The sequence below is a fragment of the Tinamus guttatus genome, unplaced genomic scaffold (assembly GCF_059628265.1).
Source record: "Tinamus guttatus ecotype Peru unplaced genomic scaffold, ASM5962826v1 Tinamus_guttatus_pri_ptg000446l, whole genome shotgun sequence".
NCBI lineage: Eukaryota > Metazoa > Chordata > Aves > Tinamiformes > Tinamidae > Tinamus > Tinamus guttatus.
In genome coordinates this window covers 796,754-808,548 of record NW_028288980.1, presented here as the reverse complement: position 1 = coordinate 808,548, position 11,795 = coordinate 796,754, and the positions used below count along the sequence as shown (strand labels likewise).

The window sequence follows — 11,795 nt, the reverse complement described above, 5'->3', positions numbered from 1 at the left end:
GACACCAGTTACCCCAAACATCCTCCAATGACACCAGTCACCCTCACACACCCCACAGTGACACCAGTTACTCCCACGTCCCCCAGTGACACCAGTTACCCCGCAGGTCCCCCAACTGACACTAGTCACCCCTGCATACCCCACAGTGACACCAATTACCCCCGCACGCCTCCCTCTAACACCCATTACCCTGCACACACCCCAGTGACACCCGTTAGCCCCACAAGGCTCCCAGTGACACCCGCTACCCCCACACACCTCCCAAAAACACCAGTTACCCCCAACCAGCACTCGCTACCCCCACACACCCCGCAGTGACACCAATTAGCCCTGCACACCTCGTATTGACACCTGCTACCCCCGCACACCCCAAAGTGACTCCAGGCACCCCCGCACACCCCGCAGTGACACCAGACACCCCGCACACCCCGCAGTGACACCCGTCACCCCCGCACGCCCCGCAGTGACACCAGACACCCCGCACACCCCGCAGTGACACCCGCCACCCTCGCACGCCCCGAGGTGACACCAGGCACACTCGTAGCCCCGCCCCCTCTTACGTCACTCCCGCGCTCCCCCTCCCCTCGCCATCGCGCGCGCGCGGCCCCTGTGACGCAGCGCGGCCCGCGCGCGCCCCCGCCCCCCTCCCCGACCACGTGACGGGGCCGCCGCCGCCGTCACGTGGGCTGTCGGGGCGGCCCGGCGGCCGGAAGTAGCGTCCGCGTGAGGGCGGAAGCGGCTGCGTCGCGGTGAGGCCTGGTGGCGGCGGGGCAAAATGTCGATCGAGATCGAGTCCTCCGAGTGCGTGAGATGGCCGCGGGGCCTCGTGGCACCTGGGGTGGGCGGGCAGGCGGGCGGCGGCGGCGGCGAGCGGGGCCGGCGGGCGGCGGAAGGCCTCGGCCGGGCGCGGCGGCCGCCCGTTGATGGCGGCCGGTGTTGGCGCTGGCGGTGACGGTTCGGCGTCTGTGCCCCTTGTCCCGCAGCGTGATCCGCCTCATCATGCAGTACCTGAAGGAGAACAGCCTGCACCGCGCGCTCGCCACGCTGCAGGAGGAGACCACCGTGTCGCTCAACACCGTGGACAGCATCGAGAGCTTCGTGGCCGACATCAACAGCGGCCACTGGGACACGGTGCTGCAGGCCATCCAGTCGCTCAAGCTGCCCGACAAGACCCTCATCGACCTCTACGAGCAGGTGCCCGCGGGCTGCGTGCGGCCTCGCCAGCGCCGAGGCCCTTCCCGGTGCTGACGGGGCCGCGGGGCTCTCCTTGCAGGTGGTGCTGGAGCTGATCGAGCTCCGCGAGCTGGGTGCTGCCCGCTCCCTGCTGCGCCAGACCGACCCCATGATCATGCTGAAGCAGACGCAGCCCGAGCGCTACATCCACCTCGAGAACCTGCTGGCCCGCTCGTACTTCGACCCGCGCGAGGTGAGGCCGGGCCCGGGGGGACCCCTTGTCGCCACGTGGCACCAGCCCTGGCGCTCAGAGGGGCTTCCCGTAGCATCCGACTCTCCTCTCCCTTGTAAGGCTGTGGGATTCACTGGAACGTTCGGGAGTGGGCTATTCCAAGGAAACTTTGGTGGCTTTACACGTTTTCTGACGTGTTTGGGGAGTGATATCCAATGGTCTGTTACAAGGTAGAACAAGGGTTTTTAAGGCTAGTGAACCCAGGATTTTGGGGATTTACCTCTGAATCTTGCCACAGGGTGATACTGGCCTCATTCAACAGCTTTGCCTTGCTTTTTGGCCTTCATGTGACAAAGACTGTTCATTTATTTATTTATTTAATATAATCAAAGAATAGCAGACTGGCTGAGGTTGGAAGGGATCTCTAGCAATCATCTATTGTTAGTATAATACTAGCAATAATACAGTTGTCATGTAAACAGTATTAATAATAACAAGGTTAATTAAAATAATATTGTTAATAACAATAATAACGGTGTCTCTATGTAGGCCTGACATTTTTAATCCAAAACGTATCCCAAGTGTTTAAAGGGCTGGAGAAAAGCAATAGGGCTATGTTGACGGCCTCAGCGAAAAAGTGAAGGGGATTCAGCTGAAAGCAATGGAACTTTCTTTATCAAGTATCTCAGAATAACTTCATAAAAATTAACTTATTTCTAGGCATACCCAGATGGAAGTAGCAAAGAAAAGCGGAGAGCTGCAATCGCGCAGGCTTTAGCTGGAGAAGTCAGTGTGGTGCCTCCATCTCGTCTTATGGCTTTGCTGGGCCAGGTAATCCTTGAGGAAAGGAGAGAAAAAGAGAAAGTTTTAGTAGCCGTGTGAATTTCAGTAGATGAAGGTGATAATTTCACTGTGTAACAGCTGGTTGTTTCTACAGTTCTGTAGAAATAAAGCTTGAATACTGCACACTTACACATATTGTATTTAAAAAACAATGTTCTATTCCAGTGGCAAGAATATAGCAATTTAGGAACACTGATCATTGTAAAGGCAGATTTCTTCTCATAGAATTGCTTAGACTTAGAGTAGTTATTCTCAAAACAAATATTAATGCTTGCGAAAGATATTTTACGATGTTAAGCTTGTAACTGCTGTTTCTAAGAACATATTTGCTTATGCTCTGCATAAGCGATAATTTATACTTTGTTATTTTAAGGTTTAAGGTTTAAAACTAATATATATGCTGAATAAATTATCTTGTAATGTGTCCTGTGACACGAGTCAGCTAATCTGTTCAAGGGGCTTTACAAGACTCTGTTAAGATGAACTGTGTGTTCAAAGAAAGTTTACATATCCTTTTAACTTTGCTGCTTTGAGTTACCAGCAAATGGACAAATGATCAGGTAATTTGAGTTAAAGAAAGATCAAACTTGTCACTCTGTGTGCATAGTATATACTAAGTATCAAAGGCTGATTTTAGACCTGCTCTTCTCATTCTGTTTCACTCCCAAATAGCATTGGAGAATAAATGTTGCCCATTCTGTTTCCAGTCAAGATTTGGGAAGGATAACTTAAGAAATCTTACTTGTAGTTGAGTCAAGTCACAAACTCTGTAGTGTGCGCTTTCTGTGTACAAGAAAATACTGCTTAATTCTAGCTTTTGTACCAAAATGCTTGTGGAGATTTCTGTTAACTGATACCTAACTGTCTGCGGGATTCCCACTTTTCCGAAGGCGTTGAAGTGGCAGCAGCATCAGGGCCTGCTTCCTCCTGGTATGACAATTGACTTGTTCCGAGGCAAAGCAGCCGTGAAAGATGTGGAGGAAGAAAAGTTCCCCACACAGCTGAGCAGACACATAAAGGTGAGATTTCATTTGCTCTTTGTATGTATTACTGCTGTTTGTTCCTTCTTCCGAGAACCCCTGAAGTTTTGGTAATAACCTATATAACATAATCTGTATTTTCATTAAAAATTTTACCGTACGCATTTCAAAAGAGCAACAAAATAGTGCTGTAACATCGTAGTGGTTTCACATTGCTTACAATGCAGAGTAGGCAGCGTTTTCCTCTGAATGTTTTGCATCTAGGTCAAGCAGTTCCCTGAAGCCAGAAACTTCAGTTCACTGTAGTATCTCTGCCAGGTCTCATGTGCGTGGAAGATGCCACTTTTCAGGAGTCATGAATTGGTGTGTGTGAAATCCTTGTTGCATGTAGTGGCAACTTGACAGAAATACTTCATTAGTACTGGTAAAGGAAGTAGAAAAAAAAATGATTTGGGGATTTTTGTATTGATTAATGAAAACAGTTTTTATCCTTGGTTGTCATAGTTACTCATCTTTTTTCTCCTGCTGAAAAAGGCAGAATATCAAGCATCTGCTGTCTCTCAAAATTTCACTGAGGAAACCTAGAAAATACTGGTTTTATCACTAGAATAAGCAACTTGCAGAATTTAAACTGTGGTTTTGTTAAACTTTAATTTGTATTCTTCTATGAAACAGTTTGGGCAGAAGTCACATGTGGAGTGTGCCCGGTTTTCCCCAGATGGCCAGTATTTGGTCACTGGCTCTGTGGATGGCTTCATTGAAGTATGGAATTTCACTACTGGAAAGATCAGGAAGGTAAGTTACTTATTGTTTCAGTTAGATAGCTCATTGGCCAGAGTACGTGGTTTTATTCTTTGAGATAAGATGTCATGTTCATTTTCATTCCTTTAGGACAGTGAATCTGAAGAGGTTGTCTCCTGGTGATTCAGGAGAATAGGCCTGGAATTATCAGATTTGTCACAGGTTTCCCTGTGCAATATTTTTTTGCCCTTGTGGGTCTCTAATTCCTGTCTCTAAAATGATGACAGTAACATTTTCCTGTTGTTGGATTTTGCTTATTTTTTCCTTTTTGTAAGGCCCTGGGGAGTGTGTTTGGCCATGAGCACTAGGATTCCATTGCAGAAATGCTACATGATGTTGTGCAGGGTACTGTAGCCTGCCTGTTCCAGCATTCAAGGCCTAAAGAATCTGCAGCAGCAGTCTGACCAGAATGACCAAACTGCCTATTCTATTTGAGGATGGGCACTAAAGTGCATATGCTGAAATTAAAACTGTTAGTGCTGTTACATATTGGCTTAAAATCCACTCTGCTTCATTCTTGTGACTGGTGGATCTTCTGTTTTCCTTTTTAGGATCTGAAATACCAGGCACAGGATAACTTTATGATGATGGATGATGCAGTGTTGTGCATGTGCTTCAGCAGAGATACAGAAATGCTAGCAACTGGAGCACAGGATGGAAAGATCAAGGTACAAATATTTTTCTGGAACTGGGTAGGTGGTGGTTGTCAGAAAGATTCTCTTGCAATCATGGTAACGTTGTGTTCTCACGTGGAAAGAAGTTTAGTGTGATCCAGAAACTAAGATACACATGGGCTTGGATATTTATATGTCGGTGCTCTCATAAGTTAGTAACCATCCCTGTGTCGTTTGCTGCCTTGTTTTCAGGTGTGGAAAATCCAGAGTGGTCAATGTCTGAGAAGATTTGAACGAGCACACAGTAAAGGTGTTACCTGCCTCAGTTTCTCAAAAGACAGCAGCCAGATTCTTAGTGCTTCTTTTGATCAAACAATCAGGTAAGAATAAATGGAGAAGAAGTTAACTATATTGCAAGGGAAATAAGAAGTGAGGTTTCGTATTGGACGGTTGACTTCTGGATGTGTTTTGTTTTGGGACAGATTTGATCCTTCTGTGTTTTATTTTAACAGGAGAGTCTCTTGAGGTTAGCAGAGGATCAGCTGGAACATTTGACCTTTCACTTGCTTTATTTCAAGGCTGAGGCCCAAATACATCATTTGTGGCATCTTGTTCAAATTGGCCAAGGGTGTTTGTTTTTGTTTGTTTTGTTTGTTTGTTTCTTGTTTCTTTTTTTTTTTTTCTGGAAGCCTCCTAGCTTGAAAAAGAGTTGTGCATTTAAAAATAGTAATTTTTATAATAGAGAGAAAGAAAACAATCTAGGGATAGCAAGATGGTAGCCATTATTTAAGACAAATTGAACAGCCTGATCACCAATACTTGCTAGCTTTTTATACCTCACAGTAACTACCATAGTGGTAAAAGGGTTCTTGCCCCACGTTGCACCCTGAGCCCATATTGTCCTTAAATCCATGCCCCTAGATCCATTCCCTTGTGTCTCTGGGGTACACAGAACCTGCCTTTAGCATAGGAACAAAGGGAGGAGGAACCCAAAGGAAATATTTTATGAGCACCCATCCTACCCTGCAGTCTAACATGGACTGCCAGAAATCCAGCCCAGGACGACACCAGGGAGCTGCAAGGGCAACAATTTCAATCTGTATCTGGAAGAGCCTCCATAGCCCTCTCCTTGCTTTAGGATGTTTATTTTTGTCTTAAGTGTCTCTCCAAAATAGATTTCATACTAGTGATGTACTTGAGGAAATTCAGAACTAAATTGACAAGACTGAGTGAAATTATCCTACTTGAAAGTCTTGCTTTGAGGCTTCTGAAGTCCCTTCCATATGTTTTTTTCCTGTGGTCTCCATATACCATTGTTTTGGAATTGCTGTTACATGAAAGGGATGTGGCTATGCTGCTTATACAACTGTCATGTCAGGTTATATTTTCTTCCAATGATTAGAAAGAGACAGAAAGAATCACATTTCTTAAAACTACAACATATAATCCACTTTCCTGTAGGCTGCCCCCACAGCTCTGTTTTCGGGTATAAGATCTCTGAAGCCTTCATGCAGGCAACGATGCTTCCTTCCTCATGCAGTCCTCCTAGGCAGCACCAGTACTGTGCTGGGTTATGATTTTCTTTAAACTTAGTCTTTACAGTTCAATTTCCCAATGGCTGTGGCAGTCATCTGGGGCAGCCAAACTCCTGATATGAAAGGCTCACAAGCTGGTGTCTTGAGAATCTGGAAAGGAGGAGTGATGATTTCTAGGTCCTTCAGAGTTCCTCTGGAATGCAGGCTAGTTAGCTGAGGTGCAAATAATCAGTTGGTACAGTATCACAAATGCACTTCATGGTGAATGGATTGGTGTGGGACAGGCACAAAGGTAAGTGAGGCTGTATCTGTTCTCCATAAAGGTTACTATGAGACCTTCTTTAAGGCAAACCTGACATGCACTTATTAAATAATGTAGTTCATGAGGGACCTCTGGGGATGTCTAGCCCAATATGCTTCTCGAAACACAGCAAAGCTCTTGGCTCATTCAGGGCCTAGTCCATCTCAGTTTTTAAAATCCTTACAGGTGGAGACTCTACCACATCTCTGTGTCCCCTTGTCATAGAGCTTGTAGGGAAGTTCTTGCTTGGACATATAGAGTGGTCTATGTTGTTTTACTGCTCACTTCTGAGAAGAGTCTGGCTATCTGCTCTTTAAGCCCATGTTGGGTGCTGGTGTTAAATTGTTACATTTTTTTCAGATGACTAGTGAGAAATCAAAATTTTGGCAAGCTTACCTGTCCTTTTCGGAGATCCTTATGGAGTGAGGGAAAGCAAGAATGAAAGTTCATTGTCATTTTAAAAAAATATTTATCTAGCTAGAATTAGACACTGAAATGGCATAACTCGGTATTAATGCAAGGTAGCAGATGACCAGCAACTGATCTAGGGCTCTTAGAGCTCTTGGCATCTGGAGGGCCTTTCTCAACACTCGTGTAGTAATTCTGACCCCAAACCTCTTTGGCATCTTCTGCACTGTTCTTGTTCCCAAGCAGAACTGGTCACTGCTGGGTTCTGAATTGCAGCAAAGCTCTTCTGTTGTTGCTACACAAGCACTTTGTCACAGCTAAAAGCCACTCGGATTAGTTTTAGTTTACAAATTCTTTTTATTTAGGCTTATTCTGATTTATAATACCACCACCATTTAAATTTTTGGTTTTACTGATAGGACGGAAGCAGTTTGACCCACCTCAGCTCTCTTTCCTGGGCTGGACATGCCTTTCCCCCCTCAGCTTTTGTTCATGCATTCGTGTGGGCTCATGGTAGCTTTCTGGCTGTCTTAGTCACTGCTTCGGCTTGTCCGTGTGTTTCATGAACATGAAAACAACATGAAGTTGCAGGACATGGAGCTTGTGCAGCAAAGCAGATGGATCCCAGTAATGGTGTATGTTTCAGGTTTAAATGAAAGTGGTTATGAAATACTATTCAGGAGCCTCTAGCTATAAAACTCAGTGGTACTTACCTTACTGCTTTAGATGAAAATGAAGATAGTATCTGAATCTGGGAGCAACTATGCAGTGACTACATTACACAAACACTTTATTTGGAGATGTTAGTGTGTTTAGATTGCAGTAACAAAAACTTTCATTGAGATTATGAAGGTTGGCTGGTTGAATCAAGGCTACAAATAGAGGGAGGAATTCTGGTATGTCATTTTCAAGGCTTCAGACCTCGCTTTGGAAACTGTGTCTTGTGTCCAGTAAATACTGCAAGCTAAGACTGAAATAAATTAAGAAGCATACAGCAAAAGGATGGGAGGCAATGGGAATTAAAAAAAATATAAAAGAAGAAAAAATCTGGTTTTGTGCAAGCAGAGAATTTTTCATAATGAGGGTATCACAGTCTTGACACAGGTGCCCAGGGAAAATCTTTATCTGTGCATGTTCTGAACCCGGTCAACAAAGCCCTGAGTATGATAACCTCACTTAAATATTAGCTGTGCTTTGGGGAACTGGGCACTTATTGAAGTAGAAATCTCCAGGAAGTCTCAGACCTCCTCCAAGCCAGACCTCCTCCTTCTTTTCATTATTTTTTTTCCTCTGACATTTTCATGATTTCCCTTTTTGTAATTCTGTCTTATAATATGTACAGAATGGATTGCTTGTCCTTTAAGGTGATGTGTTGGTGTTTCTCTAAGCCTTTCACAGAAATGCATGTTGTCTTTGAAAGAGGGCTTGTAATAACTCTGTTTTACCAATTTCTAGCATATAATATTCTTGCCCCTGTTCTCAAACTTAACTCAGCCTTCAAATACAGGTACACCTGGGTGTACCACAGGGTGGTTCACACTACATGCATTCCTTGCTCGCTTGTGACCTCAATTGTGTTACAGGATTCATGGCTTAAAGTCTGGCAAAACTTTAAAGGAATTCCGTGGTCATTCCTCCTTTGTCAATGAAGCTACTTTTACCCAGGATGGCCACTATATTATAAGCGCATCCTCTGATGGCACCGTGAAGGTAACACAGCATCTACTCTTTGTAAATAATGTGTGTAAAGTGTTTGTGTGTTCTAGAAGGTTTGTTACATATATAGCAATACTTGGAGAACTATTTCTTGGAGTTGTCTTCGGAATATCTCATCTCATAATATTCATAAATCATGTAGAATGATTTAAATGAGAACTGGTGAGGTTTCCTTCAGCAGTCCTGCACAGTCTGCTTGTGCTGTGGAAAAGGAAAAGGAGCAATACCAGCCTGTTCCTCTGTCAGTTCTGTAGAATTGACCCTTTTCCTAGAAGGTAGTGGCTGCCTTGTCTGAATTATTAGGGTTTCTTGTTTGTTTAGTTGTTCTTGTACTCACTGTTGCCTGTCTGTTCTTGCTGCTTAGGAGGCCCTAGCCGTATAAACGGGCAATCCAACGTTAATAAAACTCAAAATGAAACTGATGGTTTCTCTTTATAATCTCAGCCAAAAAAATAGATCTACTGAGTATAGAATAAGAATTTACTGACTAACCTGACTACTACTGACTAAATAGATGAATGTAGAAGTAGACATATTAAGCACAACATTGATATAGTGTATGAGGGGTGAGTAAATATACCCAATTTGTGGGTGAGGTAAATGAGAAAGCAGCGGATCTTGCTACCTTCAAACTGTATGACTTCATGCTTGCACTGTTCTTTGGGCTGCCACTGATTGTGAGGATAGTATAAGAAGATGGTATCTATCATTTTGATGGCACTGGAATGAAATATGTAAAAACCTTCTGCAGATGTTTAGTTATACTTTTATTTTAAATACCAGACAAGCAGTTCCATTTCCTGTTTCAGAGTTGCTGGAACAGCCTCCCGCAGCTCTAGTGCCTGAAATGGGTTTAAGCTTGGACATCTTTCCTTTTCGTATGAGTAAGGCCTTTACTTTTTCACCAGATTTTCATTTAAATTTGGGTAGGCTGCATGTGCGATGACCACATAGGTATTTACAGATGCTACCTAAAATCAGAAGGCAAATCTGGACTTATCCCTAGCAACAGGGACTTGGTGAAAACAATCCAGACTGCCTTTGTGGTGATAGAAATTCAAATTTGATTTAATCATAAGCGAAATTATTCATGGTATGTATACTTCAAAATAAGAGGGATAATTTTATGTTTTTAAACGCTGTTTCTAACTACCCTATTTAGAATTCATATATCTCTTCTAGAGCCTTAAATAAAACTTAATCCTGCATCTTCACTCATCTTGAAAAACGGTCCATTTCTCTAATCCTGATTATTTTCGTGTTTATTTTTTGTGCTAGATTTGGAATGTGAAGACAACGGAGTGCTCAAACACCTTCAAATCCCTTGGCAGCACTGCTGGGACAGACATTACTGTGAACAGTGTCATTCTGCTGCCTAAAAACCCCGAACACTTCGTCGTTTGCAACAGATCAAATACAGTTGTCATTATGAATATGCAGGGACAAGTATGTTGCCTTTCAAGTAACTTTCAGATTTATCCCTTGGTCATTTTTAAGAATGCCAGACTTCTGGCATAACTTAATTTTGGGTTAAGTCCTATATCTCTGTTTTACTTTCATGGCAAACCACTAAATTCTCAGCTTTTTCAGACAGTTTGAGCTATCGTATATAGTTACAGATATAGAGAGATATTTCTAAACAGACCTTGTACTATCTGCATTTTTTTACCTTGAGCATAGTACTGATAGGCTGCAAAGTTATTTCTGTGGGGGTGTCTTTACAGATTGTGAGAAGCTTCAGCTCTGGTAAGAGGGAAGGTGGTGACTTTGTCTGCTGTGCCCTGTCTCCCCGTGGTGAATGGATCTACTGTGTTGGTGAAGATTTTGTGCTCTATTGCTTTAGCACAGTGACTGGCAAGCTGGAGAGAACTCTGACAGTAAGTCCTTAGCTGGAGCTTTTCTGCCTCCAAAGAAATACGGGCTCAACCAAAGTGGTGGTGGTGTTTGCAGAGCCTGTGAGGAGAAGCTCTGTGCTCATGCATCTGTCATCTCAAGCAGCCATTTTACAAACAGGTTCCTGAACTGTGGAATGGGATGGGTTTTTCTTTTAAAATTAAGAAGTTTATAAGTTGAGAGAACATTTACCCATCAAGACCACTGAGTGAATATGCTCAAAACTGGTGAATTTAGTTGATCTAGAGCAGATGCTAACCTGTGTTCCAGCTGATGGAAACTCATATCCAGGCTCTTCTCAGTTTGCCTTGGATTAAATAAACTGAAGAGAGATAACCAGTGGAATGACTGAGCTTGATAGGCAACCCTTAGATGTAGTGCATTTCAGTCAGTGTAGGTGGTCATTACACACCCTCCCCCATGACTAGCAATTGCAAGGGGAACTAGAGCTTAATACTGAGGCATTGTCTTCCCCTGCCTTTGTTGTGTGCATAAGGCATGTTAAACCTTAGTTCTGTTTTCTTGTTCATTCTCCTCCTGTTTGAAGAGATCTGGGTTTTGTTTGGAAAGATGACTTGGTTTGCATTGCTGCCGAGAGGGGCATCTCCTGGTGCTTCTTTCTGCTTCTTCCCTAGGTCCACGAGAAAGACGTCATCGGCATTGCTCATCACCCCCACCAGAACCTCATTGCCACCTACAGCGAGGACGGGCTCCTCAAGCTCTGGAAGCCATAGCTTGCATTTCAGTGAGCTGTGATGCGTGCCTGTTGTATGCAGGGTATTGATGTTCGTGCTTCTACGAGGTCTAAATCCACTGAGCTTGATACTTGCTCAATTTTCAGTTCAGGTTTCCAGAAAACATTTTTTTTTTTTTTTTTTAATTCTTGGTGTAAAACTAGTAAGGTTGGTGCTACATACACCAGCGATTGATTTCAAATACTTGTAGCTGAGTAGCTGAAACAACTTCTGTGGGAATGTCTCCTGTAATCTGTCTCATGTAGTCTCATGTAGTCTGTACTCCGGAAGGTCTTACATTGTTTATTAAGTGATTGAGCTAGACCAATACATATTTATAAGTGGCCCCTGATTTCCTAGAATGCTGTTTTTTTTTTTTTTTTTTTTTTTTTTTGGGTGAATGATGTGGAGTAAGAAGTCTGTCCCTTCCCTAAAATGAAGGGGATGTAAGTGAACCTACTTGTTACTAGCTTTAAGGCAGGAAAGCTTTAAGGCTAGTCCAGCGTGTTTTGCTGTGTGTCATTTTTGCTTACTTCTTCTGACACGTATCAAGCAGTGTCATACA

General features: G+C 43.7%; 1 protein-coding gene across 1 annotated transcript; it reads left to right on the top strand.

Annotated features, from left to right (window-relative positions):
• Nucleotides 1–691: 691 nt before the first annotated feature.
• Nucleotides 692–11,368, top strand: SMU1 (SMU1 DNA replication regulator and spliceosomal factor). Its single transcript, XM_088532004.1, has 12 exons — nt 692–801; nt 984–1,194; nt 1,274–1,426; nt 2,126–2,236; nt 3,139–3,267; nt 3,904–4,023; nt 4,581–4,697; nt 4,896–5,023; nt 8,471–8,597; nt 9,882–10,049; nt 10,328–10,480; nt 11,132–11,368. The coding sequence occupies exons 1-12, from the start codon at nt 776–778 to the stop codon at nt 11,228–11,230; spliced, it is 1,542 nt and encodes a 513-aa protein (XP_088388130.1). The 5' UTR covers nt 692–775; the 3' UTR covers nt 11,231–11,368.
• Nucleotides 11,369–11,795: the final 427 nt, after the last annotated feature.